Source organism: Elaeis guineensis, chromosome 4, assembly GCF_000442705.2.
Source record: "Elaeis guineensis isolate ETL-2024a chromosome 4, EG11, whole genome shotgun sequence".
NCBI classification, from domain to species: Eukaryota; Viridiplantae; Streptophyta; class Magnoliopsida; order Arecales; family Arecaceae; genus Elaeis; species Elaeis guineensis.
The window spans coordinates 52,860,264-52,882,725 of NC_025996.2; the positions used below are offsets into that span (position 1 = coordinate 52,860,264).

The window sequence follows — 22,462 nt, forward strand, 5'->3', positions numbered from 1 at the left end:
CTTCTCATTCAAATAAACTCAAATAAAACATATTAAAAGTATATATCACAAGGAATCACTGTTTTAAAGCACTGCGTTCTAGCAGTTTCAGACCAGGCCTGGGTTGGATCCACAAAGTTCTGACTTGAACTCGGGTTAGGACTTTAGGATAAATGGCGCTCGAGCTTACGTATAGGCGGATGGCTCCGTTGGGATGGATGCCTATTTTGCCCTCACCGCCTCACCGATGGAATCTTTCGGGACACGGGGAGGCCGTTAAATATACTCACCAACGCACTGTCGGAGTCCGTCATCCGATCGACCATGGACTTTGCGTTCTAAGCGGGTTCTGTTCACTTTCCTTAATCGTATACACCAGTGAGATGGGAACGGGACGCAGGCGAAGTGGAACCGCCGAATCCATCATTCTTCGAGGGATTTTGCGTTATAAAAGTAGGAGAAGAAGAGGAATAAATCAACTGCTCTGTGCTTTTCTCATTTCGATCGGCCCCTAATCCAGGATCCAGATTAGTTTCTCCTGCGAAGGCGTTCGAACCGATTAGGTTGAGGAGTGATTCGGAAGCAGAGATAAGGGTGGCGTAAGGAAGGATTAGGGTAAGATTCCTCTCTCTTTTGGAAAATTCTCCAATTTTTTTTTTTTTTGTTATTTATATTTCGAAGGACCGATTTGGGCATTGCTTTTGCTGTTTAATTTTGAATTGAATAAAAACAGGTTTGGTTTGATTAATTAGTTTGGAGGACGAGTAGGTGCCTTCATAAAGCTTGGTTATGATATTGAAAATTGAAGAATTAGTCTTTGTTGGGTACAATTTTGTAGTTTAGTTTCATGATGTATATAGCATGAACTATGCTCTGCTGTTAACTATGAGTTTTAATAAGTGGATAGGAACTTGGGCATGCAATTCCATATAAAAATGTAAGCAAGGCTCATGCTTGAGGAAATCATAATCTCATGTAGATGCTGTAGCTTTAATGCACCCCTAGACTTGGGAACCCTAATGGTAATCATGCTTCAAGGCAGTCAAGTGGGGACCTCACGGCTGTGTTTGATTGCAGAATAAATTTTGGAGGAGTAAGGGAAGGTTATCTAGATAAGTCTGGAGGAATAAGACTGCAATTGGAAGCAGAATAAGTTTACCCAGAATAAATAGGTTAACTTACTCCTACTTCTCCTTTCTCTGGAATAAATTACTCCAACCTATATGGTGGAGTAATTTATTAGTGGATTGGGTTGGCTTAGATGGATTTAGAAGACAAAAGTTGTGGTTCAACTTTTCTTGAAAACTCATTTTGCTTTTCTGGAAAGTGATTTTATCCACGTGTTCCTATAGGTGTTTGGTTGAAAAACATGTAGTCACTGGGTTAAGTACCTTTTACTCTCTCATCCTGCTTCCAAACACTTCCTAAGAGTTTTGTTGTTTACCTGGATAGGTTTGTGAAAATAAGCTGACGCCCTGAGGGGATAAGTGGTTTTTTGTCTTGACAAAGTAGGTCTTCCACCATTTGTGAAAAAATGGCTAAGTGTGATAAGATGATTATTATTTTAATATTATTATTCAAAAATATTATTAAATGTTATTTTAATACTATAATTTAAACTAAAAAATAATGCCATTTTAGCAATATTATTTTATTCAATCATAATTAATAATATTAATAATTTGATGTTGGTAGTAATCATTATACTTTTAGTAATTAATAATATTAATATTATTTAGTGCATAACAATAAATAATCATGTTATATATTATATTATTATTTATATTTTTAGTAATATGAGCATTATTTAGATATTAAAAAAAAATAAGGATAATGGGATCAAAGGAGAGAAAAGGCTAAGATAATTGGAAGGCATAAAGATGGTGGGATAACAATTAAGCACATGCCCCACAAATTGTTATGTTGTTTGGTAGGGGGTTTATGCCTTTCAGAGTATAAGCAATTCTGCACCCCATCTTATGGAGTTTGGATGGAATTGGACAGAATAATTCTGCCATCCAAGCACAGCCTCACGGTCTGCTGCCCCACAAATTGTTATGTTGTTTGGTAAGGGGTTTATGCCTTTCAGAGTATAAGCAATTCTGCACCCCATCTTATGGAGTTTGGATGGAATAGGACAGAATAATTCTGCCATCCAAGCACAGCCTCACTGTATGCATTGTTGCATTGTAGATGTCAATATAGTGCTTGGCTCATGCCTTGGGATGTGGAATGAAACTAATACTAAGGAACCAAAGTTATATAATTGGGACTGAGAAGATATCAAACAGTTCCCTTGAAACCTAATTGGGAATGTGTAGGAGTTATTCCCTGTTAATTACATTGGAACCGTCTGAAGGGCCCGAAAGATATAGTGTGGCAAATGTCTAGTGATGAAGAACAGACTAAACCTTCTGCATGATTGTGAACATATTTTTAAGTCTGAAGTATATAATAACTATCAAGCTAGGTCCTCTCATGCAGCCAAGAGTGGTTTAAAATCTTTCAAACTATTTACTGATATCACTTCACTTGAAGTTTCATTTTTCTTGGTGCATCATGTGTTTTCTATGGATGAATCCATCACTTATTAAAACTCTTCCCTAGATCATACCAAAGCAACACAACCAATTGCAGCACAAATACAACAAAGATTGTGTGAGTGGATTAATTTGGGCTCTGATATTGCAGCTTGGAATCAGTTTTTGATTTTTTTTTTTTTTTTGCTTCCATTAATTTAAATTACTTTGATATCTGGACTGATGCTAATGTACTTGAAGTTTATATGCTGGCTTCTGCTGCTTATTTTTGGATGCTTAAAAGTTACCAATCTTTTATTGAGTGGTTTCTGTAGTAATACTGTAGATTATTCATGTCCATGCATATCTGTTATTAAATTGACATCTATGGTTTGTATTAGTGTCTGCTTTTAGCCAAGTGGTTGGGACATTCACTTCTTTTCAGTCAAATTCCTTTCTTTTTTCTAACTTGCTTGCTGCGCGAAAAGTTTTATGATCCAGGAAAGGGCTTAACTATTAGTTGCAGAAAGAGTGCTTAAAGCTTTTGTCAGGCTTCGGTGTTTCAACACATTCTAAAATACATTTTGATTTAGAATACTAAATCATCTGTCTGTTTAAATTACAGGTTTCATATGTTTGACAATCTAGCATGTCTCATTCCTAAATGTTTTATCTTTCAGAAAAATGCCTCGAAAAGTTAATTATGGACTTGACTATGATGAAGACTATGATGCATATGATGATTATGATGATTATGACTATGATTATGGTGCCGAAGGCAATGGTTATGAAAATGATAATGGTATGGAAGGAGATGGTAAGTGACTTCTGTACTTGATGTCTTTGATCCATATTCCTTTTATTGTTTTTTCTCCTCCAAAATCTTTCTTGTCACATTGTTCTCTTGCCATTATAGTAGGCATGCGACCCGTGATTTATTTTGGTTTTGATTTGTAATTGTGTCTTATCTTTTAATGTTTAACACTCTTACATCTGAATAGGTCGTGTAGTACATCTCTAGGAATTCATCTTGTTTCTTTATTTTGTTCCACTGTTAAAGACTTGAGCGATAGTTGAACATTCTGGGAAGTCTAACTTATATGATGGAAACTTAACAGCATTAACTACTTAAACCTAATGATTAGTTGGAAAAATTCCAACAAGTGATTTTTAACCTTTTATGCTTTGCAAATTAAATAGAATGTTGAATTAGTAAGAGAAAGATGCTGGAAGCCTTAATAAGCAAGCCTAACCTGTTTTTATTGCCCTAGTTTTGTGTTGTCTTATTCCCCATCATATGAGAGATCTTCCAATTGAGAAGATCCATCAACCTGATACGAAGAGAAAGGTCTTTCTAGTTTCTTTAGTTATTCAGTGAAACCAATGTTTTCTTATTGGAGCATACAGCAACGACCATTTCATTGGATGTGTACTTTTTATTTTTTGATGGGTTTACATGGTTTCATTAATGGAAATTGTTTGATGTAGCAAGTAATAGGCTGTAGTTGTTCGCAATTCTAGAATTCTTGTTCAGTCAGTTTATATCATCGGTACTTAGTGTTTTAGTCTAAGATTTCAATTCTTCCATGTTTCAGTAGTAGCATATTGTTCCATGGAGCAAAGAACCAGAATAGGGAATAAACAAGTGTTTTCACAACTCTACCACCCGGACAATCCTATTTGTTCTAGTTAATCCCTTTTTCATGGCCACATATCTTTACTGCTAAGGAATAGGAAACATTTCTCTTGTTACATGAATCAAATGTTTTCTTTCATCCAGGAAAAATAATCTCTTTCTTAACAATGTCTTTGTTATTTGATCCAATAGGAACATATTTGATAAATATTGATTACTCTCGGATAGAGTATAAGAATGGAAAGATTCGTTAGATAATGAACTACTGGTTTCAAGCCATCTCTGGTGATGAATTAAGGTCTGAATCATAGTAAATGTATTTGCAGTTTTTTTAACCATCGTCTTTTGAGCTTTATCTTTTTTACCCTTACACATAAATCTGAAACCCTCACCATGAAGGGGTTTTGTCTGGCTGCACAAAACCCTAACATTTCATTAGTCTAAATAACTCAATCTCATCCTTACCCACATTAAACACTGGTCCACTACTTAAGCCTCTATACCATAACATGATCATGTCCTTGCCTTCCCCTCTTCGATGGAGTGCCCTGGAGTTCAACCTTTTATCTACTTTCATTTTGCCTAGTCTTCATGACATGATTTTAACATATTATTGTTGTTATTCTTTCCTCTTTATCTGAACTCTTCTCAGATCCATGGGAACCTTGGAGGTCTGCTAATTAATTTTATGAGCTTAAATTGCATTGTCATACCACCAACTAGCTTTCGTAAATTTCCTGGCTTGCTCCTTCTTTAACATCAGTTAAGCTAAGAATTTGGCAGCAATATGTAAAAAGTTCATATGAATTTGAGAACTGACCATGAATAAAATTTGATGATCATATTTGATCCATAAAGCTGAACCAATATATATGAAATAAGTTTTGTGGTGAAGTATTGGAAGAAACATGATTAAGTGAGGATTCTAAAAGCATGAAATTTTGTATGATATTCTATAACCTTTATATTCCAACAGAGGTTTGGAAGAGACATGTTTTGTTAATAATTTGTTTGCTGTGAGTTAAAATGAAATAATCTTTAGCCATCTTTGGAATAACTTGTTGAGATGTTTTATTTGTTATGATTTCAACTTTGTCCTTTGCCCTTATCGCATAAATTGCTTTACAGATTAAACGACAATCTGAAGCACCCCCCCCTCTTTGTTTAAGTGCTATCAAAAGATGACAAATATTAAGATGTTTGTCATTTGCTTACTAGGAATTTCATTCTGCCCAATTACTTATCTGACTTAACTGGATCTTTTGCAGTTCAATTCAGCTGCTTGGTAGTTATTTCATGATTTTTGCTGTCATAAGGAATTGGTTTTGTGGAAATAACTTAGTTTTCTCACTGTTTCATTTGTTTCTGTTTCTTACCGTTACCAGGAAAATCGTCTCAGCAAGCCACTAAAGTTAGCAGACCTCAGATGTGGCAGTGCTCCATTTGCACATATGATAATGATGAGAGTTCATTGTCTTGTGAGATATGTGGAGTTATCCGTGATTGCTCTGTCAACTTTAGTGACAATGGTAAAGAAAGAGTCATGCTATTTGGGGTGGTTATCATTGCTATTTAGCTGCACTAAATTTTGAATATCAGATTATAGATTCTGCATTGTTTTTGTTGCATTTTTGATGAATTATGGCATAAAAATGTGCAGCTGTTGGCATGTCCAAAAGTTCAGGAGCATCTATAATGGGCAAGTCCAATATTGCACAAGTGCCTTCTGCACCTCTCCAAACCAAAATAACTTCTGTGGATTTTCCAAGTAAAAAAGCTAGCAAGTCGTTTGAGAAAGGTAATTTGCAAAACAGTTTAATAATATCGAGAAACTTTATGGTTGTTTATCATGATTACCATATCAATATAGATCTGCTTATGTTATTTGGGAATGCATCATCAAAACCAAATTTTCTTATGGTGTTCAATCCTAATTATGTCATCCTTTGGTTCATTCACCAAACTCTGACTGTTCTATCTTGAAGGCTGTTAAAAACTATTGTTGTTCCCATTTTTTCACACTATTAGCATGGACAACATTTTTTTATTAACCTCAATAAATATCTCTGTGTGTGTATCCAAAACTCAAGAATTATGTGTAGAGAAAATGCATTTTAAAATTGCTGTGAAGAAATTGTGAAAATGAATCAAGTAATACATAAGTGGCTCTGCTTCTAGAAACCATTTTTGTTTGTACAAGTCCTTTTGATGTTCTAAACCATTTGATCATATATCTATCATTTATTAGTGCCTTTTGAGTCCATAACATTGGGTGTGGGGCTTGTACTGCACTCCTTTGACCTTATAGCAGTTTAATGGTAGAAATTATTTTTGAGGTTGTGCTATGAAATGTTATTATTTCAATATTCATTTTTTTTCTTTTTCTTGTTGAGGTGTAAAATTGCTTCTGATCTTCCTTGCAAATGTTCACATGAAGTCAGAATTATGTAGGTGATAATATCACTTTTTCCCTTGATGGTTTCTGATTCTGCTTTATGATTGATTAGGGATCTGATGATTCTGCATACTATTGTGGTTTTTTGGTTGTTGTTGTATTATAGAAAGTTATGCAATAGGATTGCATATCAGATTCATTACTGGCAATTAAATGTTCCCCGCTGGCAAGTCTTAAGCAATACTTTGACAGAATAGGCTTATAAGAATCGTTGATATGCCAACCTCTGCTTGTAACAATTTTTTTGTTTGTATGTTTTTATTCCTTTAGTTCACATGGTGCAGTCAGCTTCTACCAGGGCAGCCGCCAATGTCAACAAAGAGGGGATATCTGTAACTAGTGAAATAATTGACAAGTCATCTGTTTCATTGTCTAAAGCCAATCCTTTGGATGAAAATGAGAGCAGCAGTGCCAGGGATGTTGAAGATGCAACAAAAAATCTAGCCAGCAACCTAGACCATTTGAAGCTGAATAAGGATACTGTGAATCGTAAAAAAGCAGCTTCACATGCTCAGTACAAGCCAGAGAAATGGATGTTCCTGGACCAAGAACAAGGAAGTCTGAGCCAGTTAAATCTTGCAATAGTAAGTGATGCATCCTGTTAGGCCTGTTGGGCTTGATCCTCTGCATTTTGAATTTAGACTTTTGCATCTGATTGTCGATATAATTTTCTGACGCATGAGTTTAATTTAATTCTACTAGGTTGGTCATGTTGATTCTGGAAAATCAACACTCTCTGGGAGATTGCTCCATCTTTTGGGACGAATATCGAAGAGAGAAATGCACAAGTATGAGAAGGAGGCGAACGAAATGGTACATTTAATTCTTTCCCCAAAAAACATTGTTAAAGGTGTTCTATGTGCAAGATGTGACGTAGAAAAATTATATAAAACCTGCTAGGAATCAAGAAGCACCAACCCAGCAGCTATGGCAGGAATTTCTTTATGATGTAAATGATCTATTTTATTGATTTACTGTGACTTGTTACTTAAAGTTAATGTCTATGGCTTGTGTTCTGTAATTTATTAATGCAGGGAAAAGGATCATTTGCTTATGCATGGGCAATGGATGAAAGTTCTGAAGAGAGGGAGAGGGGTATAACAATGACAGTGGCTGTTGCATATTTTGACTCAAAGAAATATCGCATTGTTTTACTGGACTCCCCTGGCCACAAGGATTTCGTCCCAAATATGATATCTGGTGCTACACAAGCAGATGCAGCCATTCTTGTTGTTGATGCATCCATTGGGTCCTTCGAAGCAGGTATGGATGGTAATGGTGTTGGACAGACAAGGGAGCATGCCCAACTTATCAGAAGTTTCGGTGTCGAGCAAATTATTGTTGCTGTTAATAAGCTGGATGTGGTTGGATACTCAAAGGAAAGATTTGATTTCATAAAATTGCATCTCAGCTCCTTTCTACACTCTTGTGGATTCAAGGATTCATCAGTGACTTGGATACCTATTAGTGCCGTGGAAAACCAGAATTTGGTCAAAGCTTCTTCTGATGTGCGTTTATCTGGCTGGTAAGTTAGCAATCTATGATTTTCAACATGTTTCACATTCTGTATCTTTTAGTGGAATGCATAGCTGCAATAATTGAGCAATTTGCTTTGTAGGTATCAAGGACTATGCCTGTTGGATGTGATAGACTCTCTGCAGCCTCCTCTACGGGATGTTTCAAAGCCACTTATTCTTCCTATATGTGATGTCATCAAGTCACAATCCATGGGACAAGTGGCAGCTTGCGGGAAACTAGAGACAGGAGCTATCCAAAATGGTTCAAAGGTACGTGGTCTCAGTTGTGATGGAGGCTAATCAGGACTTGCACTCATACTAGCCAAAAATAAAGAATTGTGCACATGCTAAATAAAAAAAAAAAAAAAAAATGTCCATGGACTATATGACACCTTAGAAAGATTTTTTTTTCATACAATACTATTTATTGTGCCATTATGTTGTTATGGTAAAGATACGTAGCTGTCTCAGGATGCAAGGTTAGAGAATTTGTTAAATCTATTTGTTGCTCTGTGCATCTTAGAATGCTCCTTTAGGCATGGAACTTAATGGGAGGTTGAGTTCTACCTTAGGTGAGGTTGAGATTTTTTTTTTTTTACCTATATAATTTTTCATATGTGTTGTGCTGAACTTAGATTTGAAAGGAGAGCTAAAGTCGAAAGGCAAATTTGTTTGTTTGTTTTTTTTTTAATTTAATTTAATTTTATTTTATTTAAAATCAGTTTGTTGTGAATCAGGTTTAACTGCTGGAATTGAATTGTGTTAAAACTTTTAGCAGGAAGGAAAATCGTAATATGTAACCCCTGTGTTTTCTCTTGGAATCAAATTAAAGATCCTCCTGCTTCAGTGGTCCATTGCTGCACTGTAGCCGATCCTGTAGCCTGTTGGCTTGGTGAGAATGTTTCAAAGAAAAATGAAAATTTTTTCATATCAAGAATTGCAGTAACAATCGTAGGCCTTTTTCTAGGGAAAAAATTATTAGAACTTTGATTACTCCACATGTAACATGGCTATGTTCCCACACGCCGTCCCAAATAGTAACTGGTAGAGGTCCCAGGTCTGCCATTAATTAAAAGATTGGCTGTTCACCATGTCCTCCTATGCTGTTTGGAGCCCTTGAGGTGGTGCTTTCTGAAATGTTAGATGATTTAGTAATACCAGAAACATTTGATGAGATACCTTCAACAAGCTTCTTTCATCTTAGGTTGATCTTTCATGACCTGTCACTGTTAAATGGTCAGTCTTTTCATACATTTGAGGGTTAATGCTCAGAGAAACTTCTTAGTGTAGGTTGGAAAATTCTCCCTCAAGATGTATGCCCGCATGAGGTTCTCTCTTGCTTTAGTCTTTAAAGATTCCATGTTTGCAACTTTCACTGAGCCCCTGCTAAATGTGCTTGAACCGAGTCACAGAGAATGGACTTGCTAATTTAAGGCAACTCTTGGTAGAGCAATTGTTGTTGATTACATAAATTGTTTTGTTGCAGGTTTTAGTAATGCCTTCAGGGGATTTAGCTATGGTACGATCTATCGAACGAGATTCTAGTAGATGCAGTGTAGCAAGAGCTGGTGACAATGTAGCTGTCAGCTTGCAGGGCATAGACTCAGGTCTTGTGATGCCTGGTGGAGTGCTATGTTATCCTGATTTCCCTGTGCCTGTGGCTACCCGTTTGGAACTGAAGATCATTATCTTGGACATTGCATCACCTATTCTAATTGGGTCTCAGGTTAGTCTACCTAGCTTTTGCTTCTTTGTTTGATTTAAATATTTCCATAGATGGTCTAAATGAAAAAAGAGAAAATATAGGTCGAATTTCATATATATCATGCAAAAGAAGCTGCAAGGGTGGTAAAGATATTGTCGTTGCTGGATCAGAAGACTGGGAAGGTCTCTAGAGTGGCACCGCGGATCCTTAAAGCCAAACAGAATGCTGTAATAGAGGTAAAATTAGATTAATATATATTTTGTTGGTAATTATTGCCAATTGGTGATGTTCTATGCAGTTCCCAATCACCCTAAATCAGCATTATGAAATTGTTTCAAGTGTGCTGTATATTGCAACCTTTCTGTTTGTTGTCCATAATGTTGAACTGCAGCATTTGATGGAGTCCATTGTTATTCCTTTTTTCTTTGCCATTCAGGTTGCACTTGATAGGGCAGTATGTGTGGAAGAATATTCCAAATGCCGGGCTCTTGGAAGGGCATTTTTGCGATCCTTGGGAAGCACCATTGCGGTTGGTGTTGTTACCCGGGTAATTGAGTGATTTGTAGCTCCTTGGGCAGCATCTATTAATAAACATGATGAATTCATGGAAATTACCAAAACCACCATCATATATGCACAAGAACCATGGTTCATCAGAGGTGCAAAAAAAAAAAAAAATAATAATAATAATAAAATAGAGCAGCCCCACAAAGGCTATGGGCAGTTTTGGCTTGTTTTTGGTTCTTGTAGATTTATGTCATGTATGTAATGTATGGTCATTGCACTTTATGGTTCTATGTGCTTGAGCTGCTACTAAATTTATTACTAGATTTTTAACTGAGTTGGTATGGGGATTATAGAGGCACTGTAATTCGGTTATTTATATAGTTTCATTGGCTGTATTATCTTTTTGGATCTCATATCATTACGTTGTGGTGTGCTTCTTTCTTTTTTTATTTTTATTTTTATTTTTTTGGTAGTTGGGATAGAATCCTTCCAATTCTCATGGGAATACCATCTTAGATTTGAAAAAGTTTCAAAAGGCACTCCGTAAGTGATTGATAAAGCAATCTTTGATCATAATTTCTAAGCATTATGCTAAATGTAAACCTTGTGATTGGCTGTCTTCAGTTAGATCTGGTCAAATCTAGATCGGATGATGTGGGTTCATATTGGTGATTTGAGCCATTAAATAAAATCTACTAGCTTTAAATAGCATATATATTAAAAATCATATGATTTAGAGATTGTTAGTTTATGCATGATCAAAAAATTTATATTAATTTGATGTTATTTAGACTATTCAATTTTTTGATCATTTGATGAATACATTTGAGATTTTTATATTATACAGTTTTTGCTGTATAAGTAGTCTGCAACTAGTAGATCATATCCAATAATTTGGATAATGGATATGGGATCCTATCATCAAATATAGATCTAAATAGAGGGAAGGGGACCATGCGTGCTATGCTTACGCGCGGTATGTGTGTGCAAATATGGTTTATTATATATTTTGGTATAATTCTTTAAATTAACTTGCTTTTGCATGAATAAACTCCTTGTTAATTTTGGCCTAATGGCATTATAAGTAATGTTTTTAGTATATTTTGACATCAATGCCCTTTTAAGTTATTGTCTGAAAAATTTAACATTCAGGTTGTATCAAACGGATTTATGTTGTTGAGCAATGACTTCTTATGAAGTTCCAGTGCCCCTGGTATACACGTGAGCAGCCTGGCAAATGGTCATCCGCGAGGATTGGGTTGTCTAAACCCAAAACAGTATTATAGAAATCAATTTAAACATCTAATTTATGAGAACCCTCCGAATACTTTCCTGCGTGCGGTCGAGTGAGCGTCTCTGCGCCATGACAGCTGAAAATGGTCCACAATGGTGCAAAGGTTTACAGGCCTTTCAGCAGTTCCAATTGGTCCTGTAGAAGATCGGAGACTGAAGCCAGGACGGCAAGCATTTAAAGTCATCTGGTTTGTGTTATAATTCTGATGGTGTGTGTGTGTGTGTATATATATATATATGTAAGATAAAGCACTAGATTAAGAGGAACATAAAATGTTTACCTCAGAGTAAGACAGGAGACCGAAACCGGGGCCCCATTGGTGTATTGGAGGCCCATATTTACAGAGACTGAAACTAGCAAGTAGAGCGATCCTCCTCACAAACAGTACTGCAACGGCAGATGTAGATCTGGTTCTGATTCAAATATTCCATTACAGAAGCAGAAGAAACGAGCAGCATCCATCTGAATAAAACACGAGATAAAGCACTAGATTAAGCACTAGATTAAATATTCCATTACAGAAGCAGACACAACATCTGTAGAAAGGGAATTGTATAACAGTATTATTGACCCAGAGAAGTATAAGCAGGAACTTTGCCGGAAACATAACAGCCACATTAAAACCAGGATCTTGGAGCAAGACCTCAGCAAATCTACAGAAACCCGAGCAAATGCCAACTGGAAGCAGCAGCCCAAAATTAACTGAACAGATAAGAGAGAATATAACTTGTTACCCAAGAAAGTAGGGCTGAAAGTTTATATTAGGGAGCTCTAGGAAAATGAACACCATAACCATCAGCTTGAATAAGATTGAAACAATGGGTTTCCAAATCAGCTACAAATGTCCAAGTAAAATCACCAAAAATAGCTCTACCAGCCAAATAATCTACCACTTGGTTGCCTTCCGGATAGATATGTGATGCATGAAAGGATAACAAAGAAGCCTGCCATTCTCATGAATCTTTAAGATAGGAATATGCAATCGATCATGCCTTGGAGAAGAGGTAAGTTAAGAGATCACAGATACAGAATCTCCTTCTACCCAAACATGCGAGCTCGCTCACAGCAGCTCTCCCCCCAACCAGGCTCCAATTAATGCATATGGTACAGAATTGGGCATTAAAAGCTTACCACTAGCTTGTAGAACTTTAGCATCATGATCCTTGATTATTATCTAGCTGCTGCTCTATCAGCTAGAGCTAGAACTGAGGCATCAAAGTTTACCTTAAGTATATCAATGGGAGGAATCACATAACTATCTCAGTCTTTGAATTATTTTCAGTCTCTACCAAATTATCCTTTTCAAGTTAATACCTAAAAATAACATCTTTTACGTCTAAAATAAATCCTCTCTACTCAACACCACATTTTTATAAATAGTCTAGATACAAAAGTATTGTTTATCTAGGAGTTTGACCATAAATTTTATTTCTTTTTTAAAAAATAAAAAGATTATATCCCTTTTTCTTATCCTCATTGATCAGATTTAACCAATTCAATTGAATGCCCCAAGAATAATAGCAATATGCACCCAAGCAATGGATTCATCATAGATCCATAATTTATTATTTCAGTAGAGATAAGTATTGTTACTTGCTTAATATAGCCTTGAGGTAATTTTTGAAATTAAAACATTAGATTTGTAATAGCACTATTAGCCTTAAAATGGAAACTAAAAGAAAATAATCCAAAAATAATGATATTTCTAACTCAAACTATTATTCATAGAACAAATATTTTTTTTAAAGATAAAGTGCATTAATAAAATATAATCATAAATTAAATTTTAAAAATTATTTTTTAGTATGATGAATAATGATAAAATAGTATCTTTTGTTCTAGCTGTAGTTATAATAGGACAACTATTAATTAATGAGAATAGTCATTATTTAAGTTGCACATACAGCTTCTTCTTCATCTTGGAGAAAAGGCTCCTGGGGGCTACGCCAAGTTCCTAGTCTAGACAGACAAGTACATCAATATCAAAGAAAAAAAGCCAGCAATAAAGATAAAAATAAAAGGACTAGGGACGATCCGGACATGCCCTGCAAGAAGTCCAGATGAAATGGAGAAAGCTCCTGATGATCTCAAAATCTTCAGAGGTTTGGGAGGTATACACCTCTAGAGGACAAATCTTGATGGAGATCAAAAATTGAAAGATCATCAAATAGCTGAGAAGGATGAAGCCGAGTGCTTGCAAAGACCCAAGAAATACTGTAAATTTCATCACAACTATAAGCACAATACCGAAGATTGGTATTAGTTGAAGAGGGGCATCGAAACTTTCATCAAGCAGTGCTTCCTTAGTGCTTATATTCGCCACCCATAGGATAAGGAGGCCCCTTGTCATAGCAGCCTACACCTAAACTCCTACTCGACAACCAACCTGCTATCAAGATCATCAACATAATTGTAGGTTGATCGACAGTAGATGACACCAACTCATTAGGCAAGGAGGACCTATGCTCATGCGGCTTGGAGCAGGATTCTGCACCAAAAAGGCAAAGGTTGGACGAGGTGATCTTATTCTCAAATGCCTATGCTGATGGCTTTTAGAACCCCTATGATGATATCATTGTAGTTTTTTTAACTGTAGCTAACTATGATGTAAAACGTATTTTAGTTGATAAAAGAAGCTCAGCGGATGTTTTATTTTACAATTCCTTCTACAAAATAAACCAATCGAAAGGATCGACTTAAAAAAACTAACTCTCCTTTGGTCAGATTCTTCGAAGGCCTAGTCACTATGGAAGGCATTATATCTTTGCCTGTTACTGTACGACAAGCATCGAGGTTGGTCATAGTGATGCTTGACTCTTCGTAGTCAAAGTATCCTTAGCTTACTATATAGTACTGGAATAATCTGACTTGAATGTCTTTCACACCATTATCCCACTTACTATCTGTTGAGGTTTGCCAATGGCGTAGGAGAAGTTCAAGGTGATCAGATGCTTATCCGATAATACTGCATCACCACTCTCAAAGGAGAAAGATTAGTGAAGACACTGTCCATTGAGGGCTTCGATGCCTAGGATGATGATGGCAGTAATATGGAGAGCCAGTCGAGTTATTCTTTTCAATCCTCATACATGAGTCAGACTGCAGTAGAATAGTACAAATCAGAGCTCAACAAGATAAGGCCTCTCAAGCTCAACTCTTGGACTTCCTATGGACCAATGCCAACATCTTCACCTAGTTGGGATCAAACATGCCAAGCATCCACATAGAGATTATCATTCACAAGCTGAATGTGGACCCACTGCATCGACCTTTTCGATATAACTAGTGAAGCTTCGCCCTAGAGCTATGCAAGCTATCAATGAGAAGATGGACAAACTCATCACTATGGGTTTCATCCATGAGGTGAACTACCTCGATCGGCTAACCAACATCATTCTCATTAAAAAGGTGAATAGAAAATGATGGATATCTATCAATTTTACTATCTTAATAAAGCCTGCTCAAAAGATAGTTTCTCTTTGCTCAGGATAGACTGGCTAGCCGATGCTACCTTAGGGCACCAAATATTCGGCTTCATGGATGAGTTCTTGGGCTACAACCAAATTAGAATGGTATCGAAGGACAAGAGGAAAAGTCCTTCATCACTGATTGAGGATTATACTATTATAAAGTCATATCCTTTGGGTTAAAATATTGGATCCACATGCTAGTGTCTAGTCAATAAGATCTTCAATGACCAAATTAGCTATAACATGGAGGTCTACATAGATGACATGCTGATGAAAAGCTACCAAGCTAATCAATATGTAGCTGACCATGAGGAGACTTTTCAAATGTTGAGAAAATGCTGCATGAAGCTCAATCTGAACAAGTACACTTTTCGCATCACCTCAAGAAAGTTCCTCGGCTTTATGGTTACACAATGTGGGATTGAAGACAACCATGAGAAGATTCAAGCCATCTTGGAGATGTCAACATCGAGGAGTAGAAAAGAAGTATAGCACCTAGCAAGAATCACCACTCTGAGCAGGTTTATATCCAGATCAGTGGAAAAGTACCTATCCTTCTTTAAGGTGCTAAAGCAAATCAAAGATTTCTAATGGACGAAGAAAGGCTAGACTACCTTTGACCAACTTTGAAACTACCTCAACTCGTCACTGATCCTATCCAAGCCCTACCTAGGGAGATTCTTTATCTTTACCTAGATGTGTCCCCCACAGTGCTAAACTCGTGACTATTTTGAGATGAAGATGGAGTATAGAGGCCAGTCTACTACATTAGTCGAGTTCTTTGGGGTGCTGAGGTGAGATATCCCAAGATCGAGAAGGTTGCATACACCCTCATCACCTTAGTCAGAAGACTGTGACTATACTTCTAGACACTCCATCAAGTGCTGATCGACCAACCTTTGAGATAAGTTCTTCAAAAGCTGGACACTTTGGAAAGACTAGATAATGGATGGTAGAACTCGAGGAGTCCGACATTTCCTATCAGCTCCAACCTTCCATCAAAACCCAAGCATTGGCTTATTTCCTCATAAAATGCACAATTCTCCAAGAGGTAGAGGTCAGCATGGAGTCAGTGGAGTAGGATCCAGCAAATTTCTAGACTCTCCATATCAATGGGTCTTCCATCACTAATAAAAGCAAAGCTGAGTTGATTTTAACTAACCCGAATGGCATCATCATGGAACATGCTCTTCGCTTTAAATTCAGAGCATCCAATAATGAGATCGAGTGCAAAGCTCTCCTAGATAGTCCAAAGCTTACCTAGGAGCTTGGAGTCTAGTACCTCATGTTAGGAATATGTCCTATAGCCAATCATCTAATTATAAACGGTTGTGCTTTTGTATATGAATTATAATTTGACTTATATTAATAAATTCTTGGCAATTCATCATTGTTTTTTTCATCTTCCATTCTTATTATAATGATGAAGTCCTTAAAATAATTAACACTCGATAAAAGTAATGAGGATTTATCAATTGTTCTTAAATTTTATTCGTGACCAAATGATATGTATTAATAAGATGATAAGTTTATCAAATATAAGTCATTGCGTGTCATATGGGATAGTTGTCCTCATAATCAAAGAGTGTGGAGATACTGGTATAGCATGCAGGTAAAATGTAAAAGTACATTATTACTGAATGTGACTCAGTTGCATAGCACTCTACAGTCAAGGGTAGCTAATAAAGGATATGGGTATAAATATCCTTTTGATCTGAGATCACGACGGTGACTTGCAAGCAACTCACTATGTTTTGGTACTAGACTATCTATATTTTTAATACAATTAAGGAAGGCTTCTAGACACAGTCAAGTACTTATGAAGTCTGTGTGAGTCAAAATAGAATTGACCACTCTAGGTTTTAGAAGATAATACTTTATTATATTTCAATTCAGTAAAATCTTGGCCAGGATAATCCTTATAATCAGTCATAAAAATTATTATGAGATTATCATAATAAAGTTGAAGTACAATATGGATGACTTAATAAAGATTTGACTGTTCACCCTGGAATCATCCTAGAGCATTGAGGGTCAAAGGGATGAATTATGCAGTAAATATATGTCAAGATTTTTGAATGATGCTTTGCAAAATTTAACCTATCCGGACGTCGAGTATCATTGCTAGATGGTCACTTTGATTAGTATAGAAATAGTTCTTGCACTACCGACTTAGCATTTGAACATATAGAGTCAAGCACATAGTCGAGCGGCGCAGAAAGGCTTGACCTAAAATCTATATGTTCCATTTAGAAGTAGGTGACTTGATTGAGTAAATAGATTTACTTAATTAAGAATTAAGCTCTGGATCATACGAAATTAAATACTGATTGTGTCTTGCTAGCACTGGGCATTAGCTACAGGATTAATTTTGGGGATGAACTTGGATTAATTTGTAATCCAGATTTGAGAGGAAATTGGGTTCAAGTCCTAATTTGATTAGGACTTGAATTTTTGATCAGCTTTTGATTTAATTGTTTTGACGGCTTAGTGAGAGGAGATTTGGTTCGAGTCCTAATTTGGTTAGGACCCGAACTTCTACCTAAACAGGGTTTGAAATTTGATTTTAAATAAAAAAATTTTGAAAAGGAGTTCTTTGCGTGCTGAAATTATGATCGCACATTGAAAACAGAAATCTGTTTTCAGCATGCGAACAGAGTTCACTCACCAATTTTTTTCTCTCTTTTCCGTGGGCATCCAGGATAAATTTTGGTAAACTAGTTTTTGAATTTTGAATTTCAAATTCAAATAAAAAAAAGATCAGAATAGGGTGCAGTGTTTTTAGCGTGTGAAACTCTATTCACGCACTAAAAACAGGACTTTATTTTCAGCGCGCGAACAGGTTTTGCATGCTGAAAATAAACTAGATTTTCCAATTTATTTTTTTTTCTTTTTGATGATTTAAAATATGATTTTAAATGAGAGTTTAAAATAAAATGGAAAAAGAAAGAGATAAACTCAGCGAATAAACAGAAACTAAACTATTCGCATGCTGAGAACAGAATTCTCAGAATTCTGTTCTCAGCGCACGAAAATTCTGTTCTCAGTGCACGAAAAGATTTCTATTCGTCACTGTTATCGCTTCAGATCTCTTCCTCTAAAATCCTTTGAAACCCTCTCTCTAGGTGAGCGTGCGAAGCAATAGGAACCTTCTTTCGGTCTTCCGCCTTTCCTACGAAGCTCGGCATGCGAGCGAAGTAGAGAAACTGCATCTGCAGTTCTGGTGAGGCAGATTTTAGCAATCGATTTTTGCTTTTGTTTTTCACTATTTTCAGATCTTTGGTGTTCGCACGACATAAAGGAGCAGTAGGTGCCGCTCTCAAGGAAGATCATTCAGCAATCATAAGTTTTTCCACTGCAAAAATCTAGGGAGTATTTCAGATTAAAAAAAAATTAATTCTGAAACCTAGTTTCTTTCCTGGGGATTCAATCTTTGATTGTCCTTGCGTCGAATTTTTCCCTTTCAAATGGTATCAGAGCCAGGTTGGATCTGCTCTATTTTCTAATCAGATTTCCGTATCATGTTCTGATATGATTTTGACCAGATTTATAACCTATTTTCAATTGTGTTTACGACCCAATTTTGTCATGATTTCATATCTGTTTCTAACCTATTTTTGATGTGAATTTCTGTTCAAATCTGTTGGCTTGTATCCTGTATTAAATTTAGAATCAGATCTGAGATTTATGAGTTAAATTTTGGTATGATTCATGAGATGAAATGATCTGTTTCTATAATCTATTCATGTGCGCATCTTTACTCCCTCTACCAGACATTAATTTGATTGGATCATATGTGCTGCCTTCATGGTTCATATGTATGATTTGTATAAGATCTGATTTTATTTTACACACACGCACACAGACACACACACACATATATATATTGACCTAGTAGCTTAATACTCTTTGAGATCTATAGTAAAGGTTATGCTGCCATAGAGGACTATGGTGGAAGGGGTACCTATATGAATTAAAAAGAAGAACCGCGAAAAGTCTTTGTTCATGATTGATTTTGAAAAGGTGTTTTAGAACTGTTTCAATCATAACGTATGAATCTGAAATTTATAATCATGAATGAGTTAAGTGATAAGATTAAATCTAGAAGGGTTTATGATTTAATTTATTGCTATTTTATGCTTCATTTTTAGATCTAAAAATTAGTTTCAAGATCTGAATTTTAAGTTGGATATGGTGTTCTTCAATAGATCTAAATTTTATTATTACATATGTGATATATGAATGTTATTTAAATCTATTTTATTCATGTTTAATCATTGTAGTTTGATCTAAAACTTAGTTTTTAAGATCTGTTATTTATGTTCAAACATGAATTCATTGCAATGGGTAAACTCGAATCGGGTCTATTTGCCTAGGTTAGACTTAGGGATTGTAATTAATGCATAATGGACTAAGCCTAATTTAGAGCAATTGATCAAATCTAACCAATAATTGATTAAGATTGGGTCAAGATTACTCTAGATCACACTCAATAGTTGTAGTTGATCAAATCTATATTTTGATTATTCCAAATGGACCTAATTTTGGCTCAATGGTCGAGCCCAAGTCATTAAGCTGACCAATTCAATTCTATATTTTGATAATATTACAGATCCTTCAGTACTCCTGTGTAGAGACACACAAAACCTCTTGTGCAGTCTTCAATGCCCGAATGTGAGAGGAGGCATCGGTTACAGATCATATATTGTATATAATCGAACAAATCGAATATCTGAGCAAACTTGATTTTCTGTTGCATGAGCAGTTAGGCAAGGATGCTATCTTGAACTCACTTTTCAAGTCTTACCTATCCTTTTTGAGTCATTATAGAATGACCAAGCTTGTAGTAAACTATCATGGTTTACTAGGATTAATACAGACTTTTGAAAAGAATAATCAGCTCCACAAGGAGCTAGTTAATGTGGTGGGAAGGTTCTCTGGAGGGTGTAGATCCTCTAAGAAAAGAAAGAAGAAGGTGAAGAAGAATCATGCTATGGCTTCTAAGCCCAAGCAGACCAAGAAGTCTAAGGCCGACTAGTGGTAGGTAGAATGAGTGGTAGGTAGAATGCTTCTTTTGCAACAAGCTGGGTTATTGGAAAAAAAATTGTCCTGAATATCTTGCTTTTTGTGATCCCAACAGGTCTAAGAAGAGAAATAAGCAATCAGTTGTGGGTCAAGATATCTATATGATAACTTCTTATAATTTTTCTGTTTCTGATACTACTATCTGGGTATTGGATACCAGGAGTCCAATTAATATTTATAATTCATTGCAGGGACTTCAAGTCAGTAAGAAATTCGAGAATGATGAGTGATTCCTAAACATTGGAGATGGAAGATCTATTCTAGTTCTAGCCTTAGGAATAGTTCAACTTGTTCTCAATTCAAATGTTATCATTTTAAATGATAATCATTATTGTTCATCTTTCCTTATGAATATAATTTTTGTTGATCTTCTAGCCAAGGTGGTTTTAGTTTTTCAATAAATGATGATTTTTGTGACATCATTATGAATGATATTATAATTATGCATGGACAATTAAGAAATGTTATTTTTCTTTTATCATAATCTGTTAGTATAATATACACATCAAACAATATCCAAAATTAGATAATATTATCGATGCCTATCTTGGCATTATCAGTTTAGTCATATAAACAAAAACAAGATAAACAGATTAATCAAAGAGAGAATTCTCGATATCAATAATTGTGAATCATTATCAATTTGTGAATTCTGTCTTTTTGAAAAAATGACAAAATCACCCTTTACACAAAAGGATGAACAAGCTAATGATGTTCTGAGTTTAGTACATACTGATGTATGTGGATTCATGAATACAAGTGCTAGAGATGGATATTATTACTTTATTACCTTCATTGACCATCTATCTAGGTATGAATACATTTATCTTATGAAGTATAAGTCTGAATCTTTTGAAATGTTCAAACATTTTTGTCGTAAGTGAAAAAGCAAACTAAAAAGAGTATTAAAACTCTTCGATCAGATCAAGGAAGAGAATATCTTTTTAATAAATTTTTGACATATCTAGAAAAAAATTGGATTCTCTCACAATGGACCCCTCTTGAGACACCACAACACAATGGAATGTCTGAAAGGAGAAATCGAATGCTGTTGGATATGGTTTGATCCATGATAGATTTTGTAAGTTTGCCAATCTCCTTTTGAAAATATGCTCTTGATACTGCTTGTTATGTGCTGAATAAGGTTTCGAGCAAATCTATTGCAAAAATACCATATGAGATATGGACAGGACGTAGGCCGACACTCTCTCACCTTAGAGTTTAGGGTTGTCCGACTTATATCAAATGATTACAGACTGACAAGCTTGGACCTAGGTCCGATAAGTATTTATTTGTAGGATATTCCAAGCAATTAAAGGGATATTATTTCTACCTTACTAACGAACAAAAGGTGTTTGTCAGTCATAGGATAGTCTTTTTAGAAAAAGGAGTTTCTTGTGAAAGAAACTAATGCCACTAAGATTGAGCTTGATGAAGAACCAACACAATCAAATGGACATACAGAACTGAATTTGATTAGAGAATCAAATTCGGAGCCCGTTATAGAGATACTTTTGAGAAAATCTGGTAGAGTACCGCATCAGTTAGATAGATACTATGATTTCTTGATCTAAGATGGAGATCTTGTTGAACTAAATAAGAACAATGAGAATTCGATCACTTATATAGATGCCATGCAGAGATCTGACTCTGAAAAGTAGCTCGATGCCATGAAGTCCAAAATAAAATCTATGAAGATCAATGATGTATGGACACTCGTTGATCCATTTGAAGAGATTAAAATTCATAGGGTGCCAATGGATATTCAAAAAGAAAAGAGATGTAGACGAAAAAGTTGAGACCTATAAAGCCCACCTGATTGTCAAGGGATATCGCCAACGTTATGGTATAGACTATGATGAGATATTTTCTTCTGTGGCAATACTTAAATCTAGTCGGATTATGCTTGCGATAGTAGTATACCTTGATTACGAAATCTAACAAATGGATGTGTCAAGATAGTTTTCCTAAATAGAGAGCTAGAAGAAGAGATGTATATAATGCAGCCTAAAGGGTTTACATTCACAAATGAATCTAAGGTGTGCAAGCTACAGAGATCAATTTATGGATTGAAGCAAGCATTCCAAAGTTGGAACATACAATTTGATAAAACAATCAAAACGTATGGCTTCGTTAAAAATAGAGAGGAGCCTTGTGTTTATAAATGGACTAATAGTTCCGTAGTCATATTCTTTATATTGTATGTAGATGACATTCTCTTGATTGAAAATCATATTTTCGTATTACAAAATGTGAAGCTTTAGCTATCATCATAATTCTTCATGAAGGACTTGA

General features: G+C 35.6%; 1 protein-coding gene across 1 annotated transcript; it reads left to right on the forward strand.

Annotated features, from left to right (window-relative positions):
• Nucleotides 1-305: 305 nt before the first annotated feature.
• On the forward strand, nucleotides 306-10,492 carry LOC105042818 (uncharacterized). Its single transcript, XM_010920154.4, has 11 exons — nucleotides 306-594; nucleotides 3,179-3,315; nucleotides 5,520-5,663; nucleotides 5,795-5,932; nucleotides 6,860-7,173; nucleotides 7,292-7,402; nucleotides 7,624-8,114; nucleotides 8,208-8,376; nucleotides 9,593-9,832; nucleotides 9,913-10,047; nucleotides 10,248-10,492. The coding sequence occupies exons 2-11, from the start codon at nucleotides 3,183-3,185 to the stop codon at nucleotides 10,368-10,370; spliced, it is 1,998 nt and encodes a 665-aa protein (XP_010918456.2). The 5' UTR covers nucleotides 306-594; nucleotides 3,179-3,182; the 3' UTR covers nucleotides 10,371-10,492.
• The last annotated feature ends 11,970 nt before the right edge of the window (nucleotides 10,493-22,462 follow it).